The sequence below is a fragment of the Plutella xylostella genome, chromosome 17 (assembly GCF_932276165.1).
Source record: "Plutella xylostella chromosome 17, ilPluXylo3.1, whole genome shotgun sequence".
In the NCBI taxonomy this organism is placed as follows: Eukaryota; Metazoa; Arthropoda; class Insecta; order Lepidoptera; family Plutellidae; genus Plutella; species Plutella xylostella.
In genome coordinates this window covers 2378544-2404613 of record NC_063997.1, presented here as the reverse complement: position 1 = coordinate 2404613, position 26070 = coordinate 2378544, and the positions used below count along the sequence as shown (strand labels likewise).

At 40.5% G+C, this 26070-nt stretch overlaps 1 protein-coding gene across 1 annotated transcript in view; it reads right to left on the bottom strand.

The window, feature by feature from the left end:
* LOC105386623 (rhomboid-related protein 3) overlaps positions 1 to 26070 on the bottom strand; it is an 81029-nt gene that overhangs the window by 53637 nt on the left and 1322 nt on the right. Inside the window, exons 3-4 of the mRNA XM_038108741.2 lie at positions 24824 to 24922; positions 23727 to 23792 (exon numbers count right to left, since the gene is read on the bottom strand). Coding sequence (XP_037964669.1) covers positions 23727 to 23792; positions 24824 to 24922 — 165 coding nt within the window. The remainder of the gene's footprint in view (positions 1 to 23726; positions 23793 to 24823; positions 24923 to 26070) is intronic.

The window sequence follows — 26070 nt, the reverse complement described above, 5'->3', positions numbered from 1 at the left end:
TCGCTAGGGCGTCCCTTCTACATTACTAGCCGTGGGAATCCCCGCCCTCCAAATTATTAACTAAAATATTGACACTGGACTACTGTCTACTTAAGAGATCTGTTGACCATAACAGTTTGCCATACACACGGCACAAATATGGGACTGTTTTGGGCCAGTTTATGAGAAACCGGCAGTGGCCGGGGTGAGTGTAAGTGAGTACGTCAATATTGGGATATAGTTGTTCACCTCTCTTGTCCATGGGAATCGATTGGTTGTTTGTTTCTGTTGGCTCGTCTCGTATGCGTTCAAGCGGTTTAGGTTTCTGGAGGGCGTAAATTGATATTCGGATTGTGTAATTAAAAATATCGGTTGGTTCTAGATGGTACTGGAAAATCTGTTCCTTCTTTATAACGTAACGCATTTTTTGCGTAGTTGTCCGTACTAGATTTGCATTACAAAATCCTGTAAGTAAGTGATCTTTGCCATGCATATTTCAGCTCCAATAAAATTAATCAAAGCTTTTCATGGTTTACGTTGATTCACTTAGTGTGCGTTCGTTTGTCATGAAAATGTGTGAGATTTCAGATGATATAAGTAGTTTCGTGAATTAATATCAATACATAGTGTAATTCACAGAGCAAGTAACAAGTGTAATGGTAGTGAGATGCAAGTGATTATCGCGTGAAAGTGCAGTGAGCGTTGCCGTGACGGCTTCCTACTCGCCCCTGCTCCGTATTACCACAAACAAAATGGGACTCGTAATAAAATAAGTATCTAAGTATTCGAATAAACATTCGGAATTCCGGAAATCAAAATCACGTATTTCTTAAACCAAAAGTTTGATTGATTGGAAAATGATATAATTTGCTCCAGGCGCGGATCCAGACCTCAAAATAGGTGATGGGCAAGTCCAAAAATCTGATTTTGCCTCGCCTTGAGGTACTGATAGCTGTTTTTTGTTGTTGTTGTTGTGATGATAATATGATCGTGTGCACAGTGCATTTTTTAAATAAGTACCTAATTCAAAACTGTAAGACATAAATACTTACAGTTTTTGAAAATTGTTACAGGCACAAATTACAATACAACGTACAAACAAGATACATTTTAATGTGGCTTACTTTATAGGCAAAATAGTTTTAAAGATAGCCACAGCTATTTAAACGAAAATCATTTTTTTGATAAAACCTTCCAATTTCCTCAATTTTGACCCAAATACCTACAGAAGGCAAAATTAATATAAGTTTGGATGGATGTTTGTAAATCTTTTACGAGAAAACCGATGTAGGTAGATAACTGACATCCTGAACTCAAATTCAGGCTACTTTTGATTGAGGAAATCCCAAGAGAAAACTTTTTTAGACATCATCACGACGTCTCCACTGCTGGGGCACGGGTCTCCTTCCAATGAAGGAAGGGTGGCCATATATCACCACGCTGGCCTAGTGCGGGTTGGTGGACCCCAACCACATAGCAAATACATTTCGCTCGCTGGTTCTGGCAGAATTTTAGCGCTGTATAAATTTTTGTACAGCACATGCTGAGCCAGAGCCATTTTACCTACTTACATAATACACACCACAATTATTGTGATTCTTCATGTCACTGTACATACCTATTGATGTTGTTTTGTATTTGTGATGTGTATTGTTTTAGTAAATAAACGATGTATCTAGGTCTATGACTACATTTGCTTTGTGAGCATGCAATGATGAGCAGCGTGCGTTCTTACTGATGGTTTATTCGCTACTAGAAAATGAACTCAACATCGGGTAAGTGGGCAACCCGACTGTCAGATGTTTTCAAGCCGCCCATAGGCCTCGGGCCAGGTTTAAAAAAAAAACGACTTACCCCATTGTTTATCGTTAAAAAGGTTTTCAGCCATAACTAAAAACGCGCACCCCTTGCCCATATGGGTGGATCCGCGCCTGATTTGCTCGCTGCTAACTTTCCATATGCAAAATTTAAAACCAACTAATACCTACGTAAGTATATATTATTTCAACAACAGTACCTATATACTCGTAGAAAAATATACTTTTAAAACGAGTCCCACCGTTTATATTGCACGTCATGACAAGACAGGTAATTATATCCTTGAAACGCCATGAAAAATGGTCACCCTACAGACTGGAGTGCACTTTGTATTATGTTTAGTGCGATTAATTAAAAGTAGATTAGTGGGTGCACTCGTCTGTAGCAGCTATTGCCCGTTCCCAGACGATATGTTAATCCGGTGCAAGTAAACCTATGCTAATGCACTTTTTAATAAGTTTATTTCCTTAACGAACACCCTGTTGCAGGTAATGGCGAACCTATCTGCAAATTTGAATAGCATCTAGTCGGTTTTTATTGAAGACATCTACGAGGTATATAGGTAGTTAAGTACTTATACTTTTCTTGTGGGAATTCGATTAATTAGATTGTTCTGTAGTACCTATAATAACTTATGCTTTTACTGTTCAAAGAATCTTATTGGAAAACTCGCTCTAAGTATATTTGTAGCTACTTTTACGGTTTTAGATGCCTTTGAATTCCTATCGAATTGTCTGGCATTTATTAATTAAGTAACAATATGCCACTCTACATTATGAAAACATCCATATTATAGTAGTGTATCATACGAGACAAATGCAGATTTTATCAATGAGCAAAAACCTCGTGCCATGTCATTATTCGGTACTAGTTATTATTCTGTGGCCATGTCAAAGAGAGATTTGTTCAAATCCGCACGCCTTTTACTTGTGATAAAAAGCGGAAAAGCATTTCGAGCTTCGTTAAACCCATCGCGATGGGAACCAACGTTTTTGCCACATTACTACACTTGCTATACCTAATGTTAATTATTTTTTCTGCTATCACTATCGCTTTAAATCTGACAGCAGCTGTCATTTCTCGCGATTGTGATTGGTTAATTCGCTGTCAAAGTAATGCGATAGCAGGAAAATTGCCCAAATAGCCCGCCCCCTGAAACAAGCTTTACAAGAGCATAAACTTTGTTATTTAAGTAGCATGCACTCACTTATAGGTGAACATTCAATTAGATGCAACGAAGTGAAGATTGAACTGAGCTTTAGTTTCTTCTCAAAAACTGGTCTTTTGTGAATAATCTTGACAATGAGAATCAACACGTCATATTGTAAAATTTCACGTCGAATTAACGATACTCTATTCTATTCTATAAAAACCACTCCCATGTTGTTTGATTTCACTGCTACAGTTATAGGAACCCACCGTGTTCACTAATTACTCGCTTCTCGAGACATTTTGATTAGAAATAGTCGGCCATTACTGCAAGTAGGCGCATTTTTGTTACGCATTGCGGTATTTCTTTAACAATGGTCTGAATCTGAAAGATATACAATATACAGGAAGTTAGTGACGTTTCTAAATATGTGGAGCATTGTAATAACTGAATTTTATTCGAGTCAGTTTAATCCATTACATAGAGATTTTATGGGAAGTTTTCTTTGTTAAACTTTTATTTTACTAACTATGTAAGCAATTATATTATTTTGTTACTTACTTTTTAATGGATGAGTGTATTTTTTTCACGGATTTTCAAAATGAATAGATGAAAAGTTGTTCAGAATGTGGCCCTGAGTTACACTCTTTCGGCTTTCTATACTTACCGAACAGACAGTAAGTAAGTTATATACTTATAGGAAATAATTTTACTGGAAAAATAATCCATGACTAATTCGAAAATCAGCCAAATTAGCGTAATTGTGATTGGATCAATTCCCAACCATTAGATGATTGTGAATAATTGAGTTGTGAAATATGAGTATGTATCTAGTAAGTATAAGTACGCACTAAACTTACCCAGAGTATATATAAAAAGTAGGATTTAAATTTTTTGAGTAAGCAAAAGAGCAAACCTAAGTGCTTACCATAAAATTACCAAAATTACCTGTAAAGTACATATTGAACTAATTATCAAATTATTGAAAAAAGTTTAATTATAATTCTTGTGTCTGTTTCCTGTGTGTAAGTTCATCGTGATAGAAGTTTTTATAAAAATCTACAATTCAGCAGCGGTTCAAAGCTAGAAACAAAACGGTCGTTTAACTATAATAACATTGTTGTTCACAAGTACATAGGTAATCATACAATATGTCGCAGTTACGATGATCAATCTTTAAATTGATAGAATCATGATTGCCCCGTCTCATTATTCAATAAGCGATGGCGCTACCGGCCTCCATAGACACAGGAACCTTCAGCACGTAGACATGGTAATAATAATATGATTACCTCCACAACAGTAAAAAATATGTCTTTGATTAGCTCATTATTGAGGCTACGGGAGGTTATGGCTTCGTTAGAGAGTTATTCAAACGTAAAGAAGGGATCCATTTTGGAAGACTAAACATTGAAATTGCGTAGAAGTAGGTATATTATGAATAAAGGTTAGGGTATGTATGTGTGTTGCGGTTGTGTCTCTACGAGGCATATGTCTGAGCTCAGAATTGACAAAACCTCAAAACTGGGTGGATATCCTCCTCAAGGCCTAGCACGGTGCTCAAAGCTCCTTCACATTGCTCGGCTTCGAAAGCGAGTGCGACGGATAACTTTTGTCAAGGCTTTGCGAGCGCGTCTTGCGCCCCGTGCTACACCTTCTGGTTAGATTTTTCCAGACCCCTGTATTTTCCGCATCGTGTCTATGCGTCAGTAGGTCTGCGCAGGCGCCGGTGTGACGCCGTCGGCACCGGAAAGTGCAATCTTCACATTACGCCGCGACGGTGGCGCCCCCACAGGTGGAGTCATGTAATGGGCCCCGTTTGACACTTCATTGGAAAATTGCGATCACTGGTTCCGCTTCTATATGGTCAAAGGGCACTGATGTCATCGAGTCATTCTGTATTATTAAGGTAAGCGTACACCTATCAATATCGTACGTATCGGACCAAACAGATTGTCGGCAATGTCGATGTGCACTTGTGTGAATTTCTATACAAAGAATAATTAATCCGAGGCGTCCGTTACGTTCGATCGCGAAAGGTGGACGCTTACCATAATGCACCTTTTTAGAAATATGCACATGTAGAGCTTCGCGAGACAGCATCTGCAGTTACACTTTCTAAAATCAGATCAGATTGAGAACTTATTTCGTAGTTCACTTTAGTCTATCTATGACCTATAACTAATAGATACAGTATAGCATGCTTCCAGAATCCAGTGGTAAGGATGGCGAGTCTGATGAACGTATACCTTCCACGCACAATAAGTGCAGAAGCAATAAAGAGACGAGTGCCGTCGCGTCGTGGTCGTCGTGGAAGCTACAATAGAGCGTTTCCTAATTATCGCGCGCCCACACGCAGTCCTCGACGACTTGTGAGATTCTGTTATTGTTACCGCTTGTATGATTAGTTGAAAGTAGATTTGTTGGGACAGTGGAAGATAATAACATTTGGGGACATCTCAAACACACGGTTTCCGACCCCAAACTAGGGAGAGCCTAGCTGTTATATGGGTATCGGACAGTTGAATTTTGTATGGCAAAAGGAAACACTTAGGTAAATAATTTCAGAAGCAACATAAGACAGAGTAGACTTCACTCGTAACAAAAACAGTAAGAAGTTGATACGAATGCCATTGACATTAATTACTAAACAGTGCGAGTCCTCATACATGTAGTTAACTCATAAACACAAGGAGAGCGCGTCACGGCACTTATCCAGACATCCGCCGATCATCCCACCTTCCTGTCTTCAACACTGACCCTATTTCCTCCACAACTAGGTACGCAGTAAGTAGGTAGGTACACATGATTATTTAGGTCGGCTGCGATCTACAAACGGTATTGGAGAAACGACTGAATAATGAACTAGTTCAGCGCATTGTCCGTGTGCGTAAACTGGAGCTGTGCCGTGTTTATTCCGCTTTTTTGCGTGAGCTTTAAAACCAATAATCCTTATTTCTGCTCGATTGTCAGAAGGAACTATTTTTTTCACATCTAACCTTATTTGTCGGGGATCTATCGGCGTTGCTAAATACAGGGGACGGGGGAAATGTTTTTTATGGGTCGCCATAGAATCAAGTTGTAGTTTCTGCGTGGATTCGGAAGCCGCAGGTAGAAGCTCCAGATCCGGGAGCTTTTGTTGCAGTCGCTCTTTGTGATCTAATGTTTACAAATTCGCAATAAATGTCGAGATGAATCAGCTGCCTCACGGCCAATTGGCTTCTATACACACATGTCAAGCGACCGAACTTAATTGTTAGTATTTGTTCGCAAATACTTCAGCTACTTTGTGATTTTTGAGGGCATCAACGGCTTCTAGAATAGCTTTTTCATAATAATAGCTCTTATAGAGTAAGAAAACTTAGGCGCATACATAAATAAAGGAATCTATGTACATAGTACACTAGCTACAGCTAGGCAAAAAACAAACAGAAAGATATGTGATCCTGGCAGTCAGAGTGGGTTTAGGCTGTATGCTGTATGGTATGACGGTTGGCGCTGGCAGTTGCAGGTTGAATGGGAACAATATGGCCAAGCGGCGTGACGTCACTCGTCACCCATGGCGTGCGCAGCCGGCGCGTGGCGGAACTAACTAGCCACATTGTACCGTACTGTACCGTAACTCCACATGTACACAACTGGCCTACACAACCGCTACCTGCTTCATTATAAAAAATAACGTGCAAATTCAGAGTTCACTGCTCCTCTATTATTATATTCATGAGGAACAAAATATGCCCGTGAGAAAGTATAAAGTTCATCACAATTAATAAACAGTTCAAGTTTCTCATTTTAGCTGTTTCGGCTCATCATTATCGCTGAGAAGATTTCGTGATGAATAGCGCTATAAAGTGCACACAATAAATGTGGTTATTACTTTATGATTTTCTTCGTAATTAAAGAATAACTGTATCAGGCATACACAATGGTGATTATTGTTGGGAATATAAATTAGATTAGGTGTAGTGGGGGGCGGGGGCGCCGCCGGGGGCGAGCGGCCGATGTTTACTTTGTCTCCTGCGCCGGCGCACGCTCCCTATAATTCAAAATAACAAATTATGAAATGGATGAAAAAATCCCGGCTAAGCTGTCGGCGATCCCTAAACATAATGTTTGATTGTGCTCTAATGACAAGGCGCGGACCTGAGCCACCTTTTGTGTAAAGCCGACTGAGATTACTGACACCGCAATTGAAAAACTTTCTTAACCTGAAAAAAATACAGTCCAAACTGCGAATGTGGACCGTGAAGCTGGTAATGTCTCTACTAAGGAGGTCCTGGTAATTGAGCAATCATCTGTTCTAGTCCATTGCGGTAAGTAACGCATTGAAAATAAATGAAATTTACTGTTTGTTTTGTTTCTTTGTAGCATGTTGTTAGATAGGATATCTAATAATGAAATTGTTTTGGGGATTTACTTACGTATTCTTTTTTGTTATGCTACTCGTAAATTAAAACAACTACTTATTGTAAAATCAGATGTTTTAACGAATTTCATTCTAACGGATCTGCTATATATACTATATGTCAGAAGGCCTGTGTCCTTTAAGGTCCAGTGGTGGTGGTGACCTTGTCACTGTACCGAAGTTAATTCACTATCACGGACATTGAATAATATCAGGTAACATGACCGTAATATGCAGAATCTAAACCGGTTAATACCTACTATGAATTCATAGATAACCCTAACAGTTCAAAAGTGCACCCGGTCGAAGGCGAATCTCGGCTACAAAATGTGCCGTCGACGTCACATGATGTCCTTCGACGACGACGCAGGCCTCACCAAAGCCGAAGTGAGAACTGGAAACTGGGTGTCGCAGCATCACCATGAGCGTCAAACAGACCGTAGGGAGTGTGGTCCCTAGTGGGAGCAACACATGGAGAGGCGGCCCGAACACAGAGAGCGAGAACCGGGCAAGCACGGGGCCTGCACATGATGTAACAACAACAACCGTAGGTCCCGCGCGCCCGTCGGTTGAGCCCGGCACTGATCGGGGCCTGCACCTGAGGATACAACCGTGGGTCCCGCGCTGCCGCCGGGTGAAGCTGGCACTGATGTCCCGGTTCAGCAGCTCGCCGCCGCCGCCGCCGCCTCACACCCCAGGGGGGAAGCATGTTGACGACGCCACGACGCCTTATTATGAGGCCCCATGTATATAGTTTGAATTTGGAACCTTTTATTGTTTATTGTTTATAGTTTGTCATTGTGACTTTGCAAGATATTTTTACACCATCATTTCATTCATTGTAAATAAAACCACCAAAAGACCATGTTTTATATTATTCTTCACCTCAATAACCAGCTGCATCGTTAAAATGGTCCTTCGAGCCGGATCGAAGGACCAATTTTACTGAGGCTGCTGATAGCTTTATCGAGGATTTAGGGAATTAATATACAGCTATAAATCTAAAGGCGTTTTATTGTTCATAAGCAAAATTTGACAAGTGACATAGGTACATTTCTTCTTAAACGTGCGCCTCGTGCACCTCAGAAGAAGGCGTCGTTAATAATGCCTTTAAAGACATACGCCTACAACTACAAAAGTATGGACTCGGACTAAATTAGACATAGATTACCGTAAAATTACAATAACTATACCCCGGACAGATATCGGTTTTCTGCATCGAATGCTCTTTATTCGAATTTAGATCAATATGTAATCCTTAAAGTACCATTAAAGTTATCAGTAAAGTTTTAGGTATAGTTATAAGACTGATAGTACGTCATATTGATGTCTAGACGAAAATGAGTGTAGAGAACGGGTACCTACGTCTTTACAGTCTTCGATACAATCGAACAGACGCTTTAAATCTCCATCAACCGATTGACTCTGCGTTTAAGACGAAAATATTTACAAACTTTCAAACAACCGAGTTAGTATTTCAAAGAATCAATGTATCGGACTGGAGCGGGAGTGAGACCCGAATCATTAAAACATCAAAGAAGCTGAAAACGGTGAACTAATTTAAACAAAGATCCGAGGATTAACGCCAGGAATCTGACAACAGGATACGTCAATTTAAACTACTGGAGACGACAATGATGTCATTCGAAACATCTTGAAACACACCTTCCGGACTTTGAGTATCCTTTGCTCACAGAATATCATTTATCGCTTCGTTTGCTGCTGCTTTTCAGGATGCGTCTCAAAACGGTGAAGGAGCGGGACAGGAAGACAAAATTGAAAATTTATTGACATTGGCGGATTCTTTGCACAATAAAATTATCGGACATATATGTATGACTAAAAAACAGATGCCATGAAAAAAACAGGTATCTACAACGCCTGTATGGGTCATACAGTTGGTAGGTACATTGTGTCCTCTACTGAGGTGTCAGCTCCAGGCGTGCTTGCAACAGAGACGTACATTATCTGTAAACAGGCCATTAATAAGGAACCGAGCGGGATCGGACTTCCGTCGCGTTCCGGGAACCCACAGACAGGAATAGCCATCGCGGCGGCAACAAGGACACCAGTTGTGAATACCTTCAATATACTTCAGTGAAATAGGTATACATAGGTACTCTTAGCAGTCTTTTGGTGCCTCTGTATTGTGTCACTATAAGCGGGCCTCCTAGACTGCTAGCTATAATCTTACCTACGTGAAATTGGTAGAATATGTAAGTACTTACATAAAATTTCGAAGTGATCAAGATCTCACAAAGTCGACTGATCATATCACAAGTTCCCATATTTAATCTCACATAATATTATGGAACTTTATTTTCTAAAAGATTTAAAGTGTTTTCCATTTATAAGGAGTGCTATGAAAAGGGCTTCTCATAAAGACATTTATAATATTAAAGTGTCCCCAAGCGTAGCGGCGGATCAAAAAACATTCCGATCATTATAATAATACTATGGAGGCTTTTTCAGAAACACACCTCTATTGTGGAGGAAGGACGAAATCGGCCAAAGGTGGCAATCCCGAAGATATGTTTACTCATATTGTGCCGTCACGTTGTATGGAATGAGACAGAGATATAGTTTATGATGGGGAAAGTAAGGGATAGCCTTCTGTGGACCACCTTGTTAGTGGTAATCGGTTTACGGGCCGTGTTAAAAATTAACTTATTATAATTTATAAATGGGGCTTAGCGCAGTCGCGGTAGAGGAATGGCTTCATTGTTATATGTGCTAAGGATTCGCTTAAAAACAAAACGTATAAATAACTTGTATGTATACTTCAAGTCAGCAAGTACCTTTTAGGATAAATTATATTTATGCTAAAGTCACAAAAAAACATTAAAGTATTTTTTAATACAAAATGGGATAGCTGCTACAGCAACAGATAACCTTCCTGAGTAAGCTTATATGCATCTGCGTCGATCTAATGCCCTCCGCACGACTTAAACCAATCGATTAATCGGTAATGGCTAAATACGTGACGGAAAAACGGTAGCGTTCGAGAATTCGATATCTTCCAATTATTTGTAAATAATCGATTGAATAGATCGATTTTTACAAATCGGGAGCGCATCCATCTAAGACCCATTGGACCATTTCGATCAGATATTGGTTTTGAAAATAAAAATTAACATGAGTCCGAAGTTAGCCATTGCTGGACATTAAAAGCTCTGTCAAGGATCGCCACAGTACTCTGTCCTCGGAATCCTAACCTAAGCCTTATATTTTTAAAACTTGGTATTTATTATATCAGCGATACTTTATTTTACTAAGGCGAACCAAACACGTCTTGTTAATGTATTTATGTTCTCAATACATATACACAACTACATAAACAGTATGTTCAAGGAGTCCAAACTAAAGGTACAGCGTGGTCTTACCCCGGAGGCGGATCAGATCGAGACACTTGTCGCGCAACTCCGTCGATCACACAGGTGACCGGTGACGAATCGATGCTATACATTGATGACTTCATCGTTCACTCCGATGCAGTGGAGTGACGTCGCGCGACCGATCTTATGGGAAAATTGTCGCTGGAATTCGGATTTAGGGACTTGTTTATCAGTATTGTCTATCAGTGAAATTAATATAATTACGCGTGGATGAAACTATTTTGAAGGATTTTGGTGACAGCTACATTAAAATCCATACAAAAGGTTTGTTGAGTTGAGCAGCTAAATGCCACAGATAATGGATTATGATGACGACGATAATGATGAAAGCTCATAAATAAACAAAAGCAATCGCAAAACTTATAAAAACTAACTTGTCAGTCATTGCCAAATTGTATTCTCGGCTTATCCAATAAGAATATTAAATGCTCTAATTTTTCAAACAAGATATAAAAACATTTATATAACTCAATTAATTGATCCCAACACCTACAGTGTCACGGTGCACAGTGGGGAAAATACCGATGGAAATTATTAAGCGGGTGTTCATACTGTTCATAACCAGACACTGTTTATATCGAGGCTCTCTGGCCATTTATCAGGCAGCGGGCGGGCGATCGCACTTCTGATCGTGGAAATTGAGTTTAATATGTTCATGGCTAAAGCACATGTTAGTGTAAACGTGAGCCTTACAGTACAAATGGATAATGAGTATTATTATTGAGATGTACCGGTAAATCTTGAAAGGGGACTTATAACTAATGTGACTTTATGTGACAAAACAAACACTTCTTTTGTTTTCCTCATGATCATGTTTAAGGTTTATACAAGCCAAAGTCTATATTCTTATGTCTTGTCATAAATATATGTGTCTATAAGTTTGAAGCATTGATACAATAAGTGATGATAAGAGCAGTTTATCCTTACAAACATCAACTTATTGAGACATTCCTCGCGTGAGTCACTCCAACATTATTGGTTATATTTGTATCAAAAGCTTTGTAAACAGAGGTGGCAATTTTTCACCTTTTAGTGGCACTGTAGCCGCGGGGGTCGCCGACAAAGTGCTCCAGGAGGGCTACTCTATACTGACGAAAAACTAACGAACGAGAGCTGTCGTGCAATCGGCACGTGTAATACAACGACATAGAGTCGTGGCTCGCACAGCAGCGCAGTGAAACTTAGTTTTTCGTCATATAGAGTGACCTCCCAAACGGGGACACCTTGGGGGCTCCTACAGCGGCTGCGAGTGGGACCGCCACTGCATGTGTGGCGCGATGTGGAACCCTACAGCTTTCTATACCGGACCAACATATAACTGAAGCGGTCATAAATTTAATGTTGACGTTTCAAGTTTATAAAGTTAGTACTTACCTACCTACGAAGTTTTTTGTTAGAGTTATACTTATTAAAACTTTTGCTTCTACATATCACCTACTCAGCTAAACACAAGATTCTAACCGCCCAGATACTTCGTCCGCGAAACTAAATTATTTTACCACCCACAGACTCCATATTAGGGTGAGCGCGGGGCATTTAGTAAGTTTGTTCTCCTATTAGTCGCCGAGATGATGTGCGATTACGAGTATATTGTTTATATGCACGTTGATTATATCATGCTATTTATGAATGGCGAGGCCTCTTGAGGCTAGACGGCCGGGCCATGACCGCGTAGGCTCGGGTTTTGGTCGCGCCTCCTACACACTCCAGCGTCTAGTTTAACCCACGTGAGTGGTGCCGGGGCCTCTTACTAATAACTAGGAGTAGGTACGCCGTGGCGCGCAGATTTATGTATTGCTTAGGTGTTGCGCTTAGTCACTGGGGTTCACGAAGAAGTCAATAATGATCAATATGTTTCAGCTGTCTGCGCTGCACATTACTGCTATCCTGAAGATTTCGACGACGTAATTTTTTAAATATCTACAGAGTTTTCAGACTTGACAGAAGCTCAATAGAAAATATCTTCTTTTATGTGTAGTGAATGTCTGTCCCGCTAATCCTCGGATGTCACAGGATTCCGCGCCGCGGCCACACGGACCGTTTAGTCCTAAATCCTCTACAATTCCTTTATTCCCTTTGCGCGCGCGCAACAAAGAGACTATTTCTGTGGTGCGACTAATGCAGGGTAAACACTTGCATTTAGCGGCGGCAACAATTGCTCATGTCCGGTCGCAGTGCGGATGTCCCTACGTCTTCTCGGTAAAGAGATTAGCTACAGCAAGATGCAACTTGTGTGGCGCTCTGCAGTCGGCCCTCGTACATTACCAGCCTCACTTTTATTTCTGAGCTTGTCCAAAGATAGAAAACGACCTACAAACAATTCTGTAGCGAAAATAAACGTATGTGTGTCACTGTGAGCCCATTTATTTGAGTTTATCAGGGCACAGCCACATTCTCGATATCGGAATGTATGTACCCGTGTTATTGGTTGCAATAAGAGCTGGTAAAAGCTGTAAGAACTATGGTTGATTTAGAACAAAGGCTCGGAATAAAATGTTGCTATAAAGAAGAGAGGAGAGTCGCGTGGGCGTGGGAGCGCGGCGCGGCGGCGCTAATGCACTGCTCACACACGCACCAACACCGACCCACTATGTTGTCCTGCATATTCATATAACATAAGTATTTTGTTATATTTATTGTCACTGATGTCTTTCGCTTTAGCGTTAGCGACATTCTTATTCTTACCGTGTCTGTAAGAACAGTGTACTGGCCACAGTGTACAGAAGAGCTACTTGTCAAACAGTAGACTATTAGATGATGATGCACACAGGGGGCCGAGCCGCGGGCAGGCGGCTCCCAGCTTGATGCTTATCACCGCCAGCGCTCCCACAACCTCACTCACGTCGCGGTGACTAATTGCTCTGCTCACCCGCCATGAAATTATCCCATTTAAACACATACATTACAAAACAATAACCTAGAACGCTGATTAACTCACCGAGATTGCCACTTTCTAAGACGAATTAATGATTTTCTGAAGTATAGAAAAGACTGTTAATAAAATATGCAACGCTTTTGTATGTAAGTGGAGCAACAATTTGAATAGAATTTTTCTTATCGGTGATGGGATTTAATAACGATTTTTGTGTTAATCTATTAAAAGTAGTGTTGCCCAAATTCAGTCTTGGTCTTGCAGTCTTGGTCTTGTTCTTGCGTTTTTGCAAGACCAAGACCAAGAACAAGACCGCGTATTTTTAGCAAGACCAAGACCAAGACTGACCGTGCAAGACTTGAGCAAGAACAAGACATAGCCTGCAAGACTCTTGCGTCTTGCAGAGCGCTATTTCACTGAGTAGTTAGGTGTAACAGTTCGGTGTATAGGTAAGTACGCTTAGGAATTCTATGAGATGCAAAAAACTGTATCAAAGAAAATGAAAAACTGGACCTATGCGCATTACGACTAATACCATAAACATAGCGAATAAAAAAATATCTATTAAAATCAAAAAGTAAACTTTAATAAATAGTTATAGACTAATAGGTAATTGCAAGACTTGCAAGACTCTTGCTGCAAGACCAAGACCAAGACCAAGACTGGGAGCGCAAGACCAAGACCAAGACCAAGACCAGGTGTATTGGCGCAAGACCAAGACCAAGACCAAGACCAGGTGTATTGGCGCAAGACCAAGACCAAGACTGGCTAAGTCTCGTCTTGTTCTTGCATTTGGGCAACACTAATTAAAAGCGGCGTGCTCGTGTAAGCGTTACTAATAACAGACATTGAGGCTTTCCTTCTGGTTATAACAATCAACATCCAAGGGTACATTTTCTTATGGGATTTATTCCTGTCAGTGCTTCTTTTAATTGGCACGTATCTGCCAGTCTGGGAACACCCGTCGGTAGAGCCGGTACGTCTGTTATTAGCTGGACGTCAAACGCATGATTGTCCCGCATTAGGTGCGTTTACCCTATAGTTCTGCGCATGCCTATGGTAATTTGCGCTTGTGAGCATACCATTCCCACTCAAACGCATTTCCAATTTAATTCTAGCTCATCATAGGCAGTGAATGAACCATTCTTACTAATATAATCTGCGGTGCGTAGTAGGTGCATCTATTTGTGTATTTAATCACGGTTGCTTACAATCGAAGTTTACGAGGTGGGGCGGTGTGGAACTGATCAGCAGTTGGTGAGAGCAGCGGGCTGCGGGCTGCCCGGGGCGGCATGACGAATCCAATTAACAGCACTAACGAATACTGTCGGTGTCGGACGACCAGTATTTATGTTTCCTCGCAGTCGCACTGTAAATATTTAGCCGGCGCGGGCGGCGTCTGGCAGGTCACTCTTTATTACGAAAAACGAAGTTTCGGAGCGCTGCTTCACGAGCCACGAGTGGCCACGACTCTATCTCGTTGTATTAAACGCGCCGATTGCACGACAGCTCTCGTTCGTACGTTTGTCGTCAGTATAGAGTGACCCCCTGGCCCTCGCTTATCGCTTCATCGACGAGCGACTCGTCGGCGAGTCGATAACGTACGAGACGCAGAGTCCACCCTCGGAACTATCCATGAATTAGTACAGGTGTAAACAAAGCATTATCTATTTCCTTTCGGATCGTTATTGTGGGGGTAAGTTCTAAACTTAGAGCTTTAGAAGCTTTAGAAGCTGTATAACTGTGTAACGTGGTTCGATTCGACAAATTCTTAAGTTGATGCCGCCCTTTCAATTAGAATAGAAAGCAAATAATAAATAACCTTATTGACAAGAAAATGATGAAGAAATCTGAGTAAGTTAATGAACTTTTGAACAGAAAACATTATCTGAAAAATTCAACTATTATAATAAGTGAAACTGCTCCATTCTAATCGATCAATGTTTCTCTATCATCTGAGGTTACATATCTAAGTAGTACAAATACCTAACTATAAGTACCTACACAATACATAATCGTCGGTCGGCACGGCAGTCTATAAGAATTTCATAAAACGCAGTAGTGGCGTTGCGCAGGCGCCAAGTTTTTCATGACTCTCGTATCTCGAGTGAGTGAGCACTGAAGGATCACTCTATACTGTCAAAAACGAACTAACGAGAGCAGCGTCGTGAAATCGGCATGTTAAATTCAATGAGATAGAGTCGTAGCTCTCGCAGCAGCGCTTCGAAACTTCGTTTTTCGTCATAATAGAGTGACCCCCTGTGAGCGCCGCGTGCGACCGGTTACTTCCATTTATTCCCTTGTCTAATCTCCTTTACACCTACTGCGAGCACCGCTGATTAGGGCATGCAATACCGCAATACCGGTATTCGTAATACTGGTATCAGGGACAAAATTCACGCTTTTTTCAATACCGGTATTGAAAGTTAATACCGGTATTGAAGTAATACCGGAATTGGACTTTTTTAGGCTATAATAAAGCGATTAAGATATAGTATTCCTATGTACTGTGAAAGCGCACTTGTTTCCAACCGTTTGATGCAGTTTTCGGCCGTTTGATATCTACTGTTGTCCATGCGTAAACGGACTCTGGATGTAAAAATAATAATTTATTGTAAAATTTAAACTCTAATACTCAATTCTCGTGAAAATCTATTACAAAAACTGAATTTCATTGCTTTTTCTCGTTTTATTTTGACCTATACGACCTTTAATCACAATATATGCCATTTATTACAAGGAAATCTAATACCGGTATTAATACCGGGATCCCGGTATTGAGTTGCAATACCGGAACTCAATACCGGTATTGAAAATAGTTCCGGTATTGCATGCCCTACCGCTGATAAACTTGTTCAGTGATACAAGAACTTTGTAGCTAAGTTACACGACTTGTCTTCAAATTCATCAAAATCTGTTTGTACATTTAAGTGTATACATACACTTAAATGTTAATAGTGCCAATTTAATAGTGCCCTATGAAAAGTCATACATGTATGACTTTTCATAGGGTGCACGAAAGGACGCCTTCAGAGCAGCTTCAGAGCCATCCAACATTCCGTGGAGCGAATTCACACTGACACTTTAAAAAAAGAGAAAAATTTGGTGCTCCCTGAGAAATTTTCAGATATTCATTCTCGGCACTATTAAGGGTTAAGCAGGAAAAATAACCTAAACATTCAGGGCCTTACCACAAAAACTTAGACAGTATTTAACAGGTGTTTAGCTCTGTCAAACGCCTACAATATCTGTCAATTTTCGTTTTAAACACTTGTTAAACAATGTTTATAGTTTTTTGTGGTAGTACAGTCAAGCTCCAGAAAAGTGTGCCAGGTCAGCCCAATAACCGAAGAAGTGACAGGAGGTGATGTCACCACACTCTCGGGATGGCATCACTACGCTCCGTATTGGGTTTACGGTCCTCCTCCACTCAGTCACCAGTTCGTTCACCGCTAGAGCTAGCTCCATGAGGCATCACCCAGGGGGGTCACTCTATATAACTAAGAACGGTGGTAGCTCAGTCGGGAAGGCGCCCGCTTTTCACGCCAGAAATGCGGGTTCAAATCCCGCGGCGCTGACATGTACAAATGAGTTCTATGAATTTAAGTACAATGTATACCATCGCTCTTACGGTGAAGGAACACATCGTTAGGAAACCTGCATGCGACATATCTAGATTTAGCACATCTAGATATGTGAACCCACCAACCCGCAGTGGACCAGCGTGGTGGGAAATGGTCCAAGCTTAGGAAGGCAGTTTAGACCTTGGGTATATGCACAAAAGTTCCACTCGAGAGAGCCAGGTGCAGGTACTTACAGTTACACCCCCACAGAGAATAGAATAGAAAACTAACAACGAAAAACTAAGAAAAATTAAGTTTCAGAGCGTTGCTGCACGAGCCACGACTCTATCTCGTTGTATCATACGTGCCGATTGCACGACAGCTCTCGTTTGTTTGTTTTTAGTCAGTATAGAGTAACCCTCCAGGTCTTCAATGGCTGTCTATTATCAACGAATACCTATTCATGTATACAGAACATTATGCCACGAATGTGTTTATGACCAAATTCGTGAAACTAATGTTCGTGACGGATATTCTTGGAGACCTTGACATTCCCATTGGAGTTTACATTTCTAATAATATAACATTTTCTTATAAGTATGCGTCGTACCTATTATAAAAGTCATGTTTAGTGCCAATTTCTCCATAGTCGGTTAGAGCGTAACCAGGGAGTAGTGATTGACTTTGACACATCTGTCATGAATTTTATATGAAGATGACGTTTAATTTATAAATCAATCCCTGTCGGTTAGATAACCTACTACAGAGATATTGGCACTTAGTATTTTGGACTTAGGATTCTGGGTTGATGTTACAATAATCATACATAATTATGTATCAATTAATTGATAACTAAGTAAGTATAGTAGGTTTTGTTTATGACAATGGTTTCAGGAAGCTTCGGGTTTTTCCTTGGAGTCATGACCTCATTACTTCAAATAAGGAATGAATATGATAATTATCATTTAATTAAATTCGGTAGGCCTAGCTATGAATATCTATTAGGGTATGCGACTACATTAGACCATGATTCGAAGGTCACATGTAGCATTTCTATGACAATCAGCCCATATTCTAAGAAACAACGCAATTCTATATTCTTGTTACATCGTATCTTTAACCGATAACCATTAAGGAATACGAGTAGTGTAGAGGAGTAGGGTAGTGGCTGGATAAGTAAGGCCGAGGTCCGAGCGTTGTCCCCTTGGGAGAGGCCTATGTCCAGCAGGGGATGATTATTGGCTGATGATGATAATCTGAACCGAGTCTGAGCTGAATAACTATTGCATAGAAAAAGCGTCGTTGTACCGAATAGCCCACCTCCTCAATATTCATAGTTTCGCATTCATATATCGCATCGAAATACGTTTTTACTCACGGAATTATCCAAGGATTCCATCTACGCATGATGTGTTTCTTTTCTTTCATACATACATAGGTTCCATGTATTTAAGTAGGTACATTATATTGTATCTAGAGGTAAGTACCGACTGATGATGTGGATAAATGGTTAAATTAAGTCTGCACTAAATCACACGTCAATTACAGTGGTCGCATCTTTTGCATTGTGACTAAAAGCCCATTTAATTTCGCATTCCTTTATCATAACATCACGGGGACAATCTTGATTACTTTGTCAATTAATTAAATATGCATTCAGCAACACTCTAAAGTGGTTCGTTTTCGTTCAGTATGCACGCTATAGCTACAATGTTGAGGTATTATAATCTCTGGTTCGTGATTGCGAGTCACACTTGATCAACTCTACCCTTTCCTTGCAACCATTTCTCTCTGTTATTGGTATTATTGTAAACAAACGGTGGAAGGGCACGGGGGTCACTCTAGATTGTGAAAAACTAAGTTTTGGATCACTGCTGCGTTAACTACGACTCTATCACGTTTCATTACTTGCACTGATTACATGAAAGCTCTCGTTGTTTAGTTTTTTTGTGAATGTAGAGTGACCCTGCAGGTGCGTGTGAACTCGCCGCGCGTGAAATTGCCGTAGATTCGCTCCAGTGTGGTCTCGAGGAAAAAACTGTAACTCGTGTGACCCCGCGCGGGGCGCATTCGCCACGCCGGCCTCATCATCATTTGCCCTCCTCCCTTCAACCATTATACCCCAAGGGATGCCTCTAACACTTTTTGTGACCTCCCCGAATAATGCCCTCCTCATGATTTCGATTTAAATTCACTCACCGCGCCACTGACATCATTATAATTTATACCAAAACATCGAGTAAAAACGCGACATTTTCGGAATACCTCTAACTCTGATACTCTTTGTATGATAATGGTAATATAATGTTACATCTTCAGCGTGCAATGTTTGAAACGAAAAAGTGAGTCGTCGTATTGGACATTCTAACATAACTCGCCATTGTCCGATCAGAGACAATAGGCGATCTGTAGAAATTAATGTCATGATCCATGTCAGCTAACGCTCGTTACGAAGTTTTTGGCGCCCAAATATTTATATCATCCAATAAAGAGAAGTAGGACTACATTCACAGCATTATATTATTACTGGCGAGAATGTCGACAGCGACAAGCGCCGCCTTAACAACCCCTTTGTTTTTGTTTGAAAAAGAAATCAGTACATTTCATCAGGTTTGGGATCAAAGCGGCGGCAGGCGAGGCGCCAAGATCGCAACGATACCGCGCTAGAACAGTAATCGTCAATAAAATCTCAATTTAGATGGCAGCGATACTGTGTGAATTACGGACGGCCAGTCGACCCTCTCGGCCGAACACGGAAACCTACTCTCGGCTGGAATGCGCCCCGTCCCCGACCTTCATGATGCCACCTCCCTGCGCCCGCGCAGCCCGTGTGTCCAGCAGCAGGTGACGTCACGGCTAGGAGCCTCTCACACGCCACGCCTACGCCTCTCTATAACGAGCTCCTCTTTTTGGGCCCCCACCACGCCCGACACAGATAAGAAGGACATCGCATTGGGCATTTAAAAATAAATTTGTCGAAAGTGATAAATGATGGATATAACTTTTATTATTTCAAATTAAATTAACGACTCGGCCCGTCTTCCTCTTCTCACATTAGAGGGATCTTATCTCGAATGATTGCTTCCATTACCTCGGAGAATGGACACGTTGTTTCGGGGACGGGTGGAGATAAAGAAATTATTCCGTAAAGCAATTAATTTTGATTGAGGTGTATTTATTTGATTAAGTAATTGTTTTTGTTCCCATTGGGGATTCGAATCATAACCGTGAATAATTTGGAGTAAGCGCAGTAGGAACTAGGCAGTTGGTTAAACTAGCCAGCTAGTAACTAGCTACAGTTTTGCTTAGTATTTGCTTTCTCTTAGAATGATAAGGTATTGTCGAGTATTTGGAACGCTAAATTCAGTAAATCAAATCAACTCTGCCTCCAAATTAAAATGCGCCCTACCTATCCCACAGCAGTACCTAAATCACAGATGAAATAGAACCTGCATCCAAGTAAGTATTCACTGCAAAGCTAACCGAAAATATCCTCTCAGGTAGGTAATAATTATGTAAGAAATGATATATTAATTTGGGCTAATAGTTTGTCGTGTGTGGTTCCCACAGGGGGCTTTAATACATTTTCCATGTTCTAGTTAGCGCCCCATAAATTGATTACGACGCGTCAAGGCGCGATGGTTTTTTATAGTCAGTGGACCCGCCGGCAGGTAGACCTCAGGTCACTTTACAAAAAAGTTACGAGAGCTGTTATGCTATTAGTACGTTTAATGCATAAAAGAGTCTTGGTTAGCGCACTGAACCATAGATTTTCGTAAACCACAGTGAACCCTTGGGCTAGACTCCAGCGGCAATGGTAACTTATATATATTTTTACACATTTTCTATGGATGTTAGAGATTTTTTGGAATCACGAGTCTCATGAAAACTTTTCTACTTTGTTTCATTTACTGAAAATCATAGTTTTTTCACTGGGTTGTGAAACAAATGAATGAATGATAAATCTAATTGATGATAGGTATTTATCTAATTGACTCTTCACTGACTTTTTTGTAAGTATCCAAACACGAAGGCGAACCTAAACGAACGCACCGGCAATGAAAAAGCTATACAAAGCCAACATTGTCAACTTCTCCCAATCAAACCAAGTTACTGTTGATAATTGCAACAGCCCCGGACTACCGCCTACGTCGCATGGAAGTAATGGAGTGAAGTCATTTCCCCCCGGATATTGCCTCCCAGCTCACTCGATTTCCCTAAAAGCTTCCAATTCCAGTCATTGCTGCCACATCCATCATTCTATTGTAGCTGGGTATTTTCATAACAAAGCCTTGTGCATTTGTGTTTCTAGGCGATTTGTAGCTGATTTTCAGGCCATTTTCCATAAGCATCATTTTGATTGATTGATTTGATAGAAGATGAAATGATAAGAATGGAAGCGACATCAACATACTGTTGATGGGTTTTATTGTAGAATCGTCATCATTAGACATTTTTTTCAGGATAATAAATGATTTAAAATGTGGGACCAATGACTTAATTTCCCCTACCCCTTTTTAAGCTGCCATTAGTAGGAAACCATTTGCATATAATAGACAGTGAGATCAAGATTCCCCTCTATATAATGGTTACTATAGCAAGATGCAAGGATGCTCAGAGTGACCATGAACTCACCATCATTTTAAAAAGTCTCGCACACATTGTAGGTCCCGAACAAAAAGGCGGTGGAGGTGACAAAATAAATAACAATTTGGCCCACCCCGCCGCAGCGGGATTAGCATAAGAATGCCGCATTACATTCGCCCACGAGAGACTCCTTGTTGTCTCTTTATGAACAACGATTTTAATTTTGATTTACGAATATTACATTTTTGTGTTGAGCGCCGCTTTTTGGATAATGGTTGAAGTTTGTTTTGTGTGTCATGTGAGTGTGAGGTGAGCGCATACAATATTAAATATTATTTACAGTAATAATGTATGAATCCATAATACTATACATTTATGTTGAGAAAAACGCAAATCTCAAAATCCTAATTCGCACATATCGCACCTTTTAAAAATATTCACTAAATGTGATCCTTCCAAGCGTAACCAAAATAAGCTGACCCTTATAACTTAATTTAATTAATAATAGCGATGGGTCTTCAATAAATTCCCCGAGAGCCATTAGGGCGACATAAGCTCCTACTTAAGATTCCTTATGCTAATATTCACAAAAACGCCTCGGGCCAGTATAATTAATTGACCGTATGTGGGGATGTGACAGAAAGATATCTTTAAGATGTGTCTTTATTCTAAAGTTTGCAGGCTGGTATGAATATGTATTAATGTACGTACAATCGTACATAGGTGTATATATAATTATACTGTTTTGTTTACTTCTTCTTAGCATATCGGTGAGTAACGCTAGACTAGGTTTGTCACCGTGGTGAAAGGACTAGCGTCAGTCGCAGACTGTGCAGGGTGGGCCGTACGTATCATTATAAGCTTATTATAAGGAATATAATTATTAGTATGTATATCACATACTGGTGGACTAGGCCTAAACCCTTCCTTCATTGGAAGGAGACCCGTGCCCCAGCAGTGGGGACGTAATGGGTCGTGATGATATCACATACATAATAATACTTGTATTCCTTATACCTATAGGTACTATACGTCACTAGAAGCGCTGGTCTGTCTTGACTTCTGTCTTTCCCATGGTCTTTCCACTGCCTTTAATTTACTGCCATATAGCTGCTAGACAACCAGCAAAGGGGAACTTTTTACAATTACTGAGGTTTGTATATGTAGACACAGTGGCATTAAATAAATGCCTAGTGCTGTAAGTTGTAGTGGGTATTCGTATCATGAATCTACTTAGGGAGTCTCTTTCTTACCATCTGAAATAAGATTTCAGCAGCTTTCAACTAGTGATGGCGACATGGCGTTGCTGTTGCTGTCTATCATTATAAGATGATCAATAACAATAATTGATCCTTTACCTCTAAGATAAATTATGTCAATTTATGTATCTCTGAGAGACAATAAAGAGTGACAAATAAAGATAAATAATATACGGCGGTGCTCAGTGTTAATACGCATTTAAGATAATATATTTAAACTGACCAAAAATAAATGTCCACCTAATAAATCGTGCTTGCCTTATCTGAGGAGCTGACAATAAGGACCGATAGGTCCCGGGTAACACCAAACTTGTGCGTTTAAGTTCAAAATCACTCTGGTTTTAGAACTGTGTATTTATTTATTTTTGTTTATAGATTTGGACGTTCGCCGCGCGAGCCACTTGATTTGGGTAACCAATTTTCGTATGCTTGTTAGAAGATCTCTAATTCTTCTCATCATAAGATTGATAATGGAATGGCTGGAACGCAGATGTAAATGTGTCAAGCTGTAATCAGCGTCGCATCTTAATTTAGTTGTCTTGTACAGTGGGAGGCGAGGACCTACCCATAGCTGTAAAGGACGACTTCGTATTTATTATACTTCCATAATGACGTATTATTTATATTTATTTGTTTTTTTTGTCATATGAGTAACTGATATAACTTTGAGGTAATAAGTTTCTTAGAGCTAAACTCACCACATTGACGAATTCTTGAAAGGTGATGGAGTCACTCGTTGCACACTGCGCCTTGTCCAGCAGGATCTGAAAAAAATATTATGATGTATTTTTAAATAATTTCAGTAATAGGTACTTAATTTTATCACGTGGTTTCTAAGTTTCATGAACGAAACCTCTCCTAGTAACGTACAGTCGTCGAAATATAAGAGGCCCGTTTGGACAGCTACAAAATGTATGGGATGAAATGAAAAGCTGGTGTCAAATCTTAATCATATAAAATCTCAACAATAACTTTTGGTGCTTTAAAAGTTCTTTTTCCTTTCGACCGTTTAAAAAAAAGCCAGATTATGTGTCTTTTTATGTATTTTATCAAGTAAATCTAGGGTAAATAGCTTTGAATTTGTGTAGCTGTCCAAACGGGCCTATTATATTTCGATGACTGTAATCCTAACTAATATTATAAATGCGAAAGTAACTGTGTCTGTCTGTCTGTCTGTTTGTCTGTCTGTCTGTCTGTTACTCTTTCACGCCAAAACTACTGAACGGATTTGAAGGAAATTTGGTATACATACGGTCTAGACCCTGGGAAAGAACATAGGCTACTTTTTATCCCGGAATTCCCACGGGAAAACTTTTTAAGGCGAAGCGAAGCGCGCGGGAGCACCTAGTAACTTTTATAAATTTAGGTCCTGGTCCATAGGTGCACCCCATATTAGACATTCAGCGACTGAGCACGGATCTGACTGGCTCATCCTCTCACCACGGTAACAAACCCTAACCCTACATCTCTACATATTCAGTCTTTGTCACAGACAGTCTAAAAACCCAAGCTTTAGTGCCAATTTCTCCATTCTCGGTTATCTAACCGACAGGGATTGATTTATAAATTAAACGTCATCTCCATATAAAATTCATGACAGATTGATCAAAAGTTAACCACTACTCCCTGGTTATGCTCTAACCGAGAATGGTGAAATTAGCACTTACAGTCCAACCTTTCCCTGGTTATGATTTCACCGACTATTGTGAAATTGGAGCTTTTTCATGTGACTTGTGTTTTGGAAGTATATTTTCATGAATGGCTCGAGTCTTACACTAGTCAATGCCTGACTAACCTCTCTCTTATGCGTAGAAACTTGCGCCTTAAAGTCGGGGTGCTGGAGCGTCTGCACAAAGTCGGGCCACGGGATTTCCCCGAAACCTTCTGGATCGAACTGCAACGAAAAGGGACATTTTAATATTAAAACAGGAGGGTCACTCTATACTGATGAAAAACAAAGTTTCGGAGCGACTCAAACTGACTGAAACCTTAGGGCGTCTTGCACAACAAAGTTAAACAAAATTAAATCTATGACCTCTTGCTCTGACATTATACTGTCAGAGCAAGAGACCAACTATTTAATTTTGATTAACTTTGTTGTGCAAGACGCCCTTAGTGTCGCCGCACACGGACCCCCGGCCACAGCCACAGACGCCGCCACGAGAAGCTTTTGTAGATGTAGGTAGAGAAACGATTTGTAGCGTATGGCCGCCACCGGCGTCACCCGTGTGCGGCGAGTTCGTATAAAATATACGAAAATTACAGGAAACATGCCAGTGGCGGCGTTTTGTGGTTTGTGGCCGGTGGCCCGTGTGCGGGAGCCCTTATTGTGGTAAACGTGACGATTGCACGACAGCTCTCGTTCGTTCCCGTTTCGTGTAAGTATATACTCTAGAGTAACCCTCCAGATCCGGGAACTTATGAATAGTTTACGGTCACGTAGGCATCATCTCACTTAACCCCTGTTTAATATTTTTCCTGGTGTTCTGAATGTCATAATCATAAACGTTTGCGTTAGGCGAGGCCGCAGTCTCTATTCGTTCACTAGTAGATTCAAAAAACTGTTATTTTTATAAGATTAGGGGTGAGGTGAGAAAGATAGTGTGTGATTTTGAAAAAATAGAGTCTTGCAAAAGTGATACCGATCACCTCCTTTCGGCTTCAGACACCACTGTTCCTATAATAGTGGTAAGGCCTTACCATGAAATACTCATATTCCTACTTGAAGAGTACCTGGGCCACATACGTAGCTACGTAGACATGGGCAGGACGGCCATACGAGGTGTAGGTACTTATTGCTATTTTGAGCCCTATCCCTATTTTGCCCACAACCTACGGAACCACAAACTATGCACCCACTTTTTCATGTTGAAATTCATTTATAAGTTTTCTAAAAATAAACAAACAAAAAATGGTTAAGCGCCCCCTATCATAAGTCCCAGGATATTATCTGAACTGCCCCTACGTGACGAGGACTCGTTTGATCTGTGGCTGCGACGCCGCCTTGTGGCAACCCTGCAGTGCCCTACACACATATTCGCT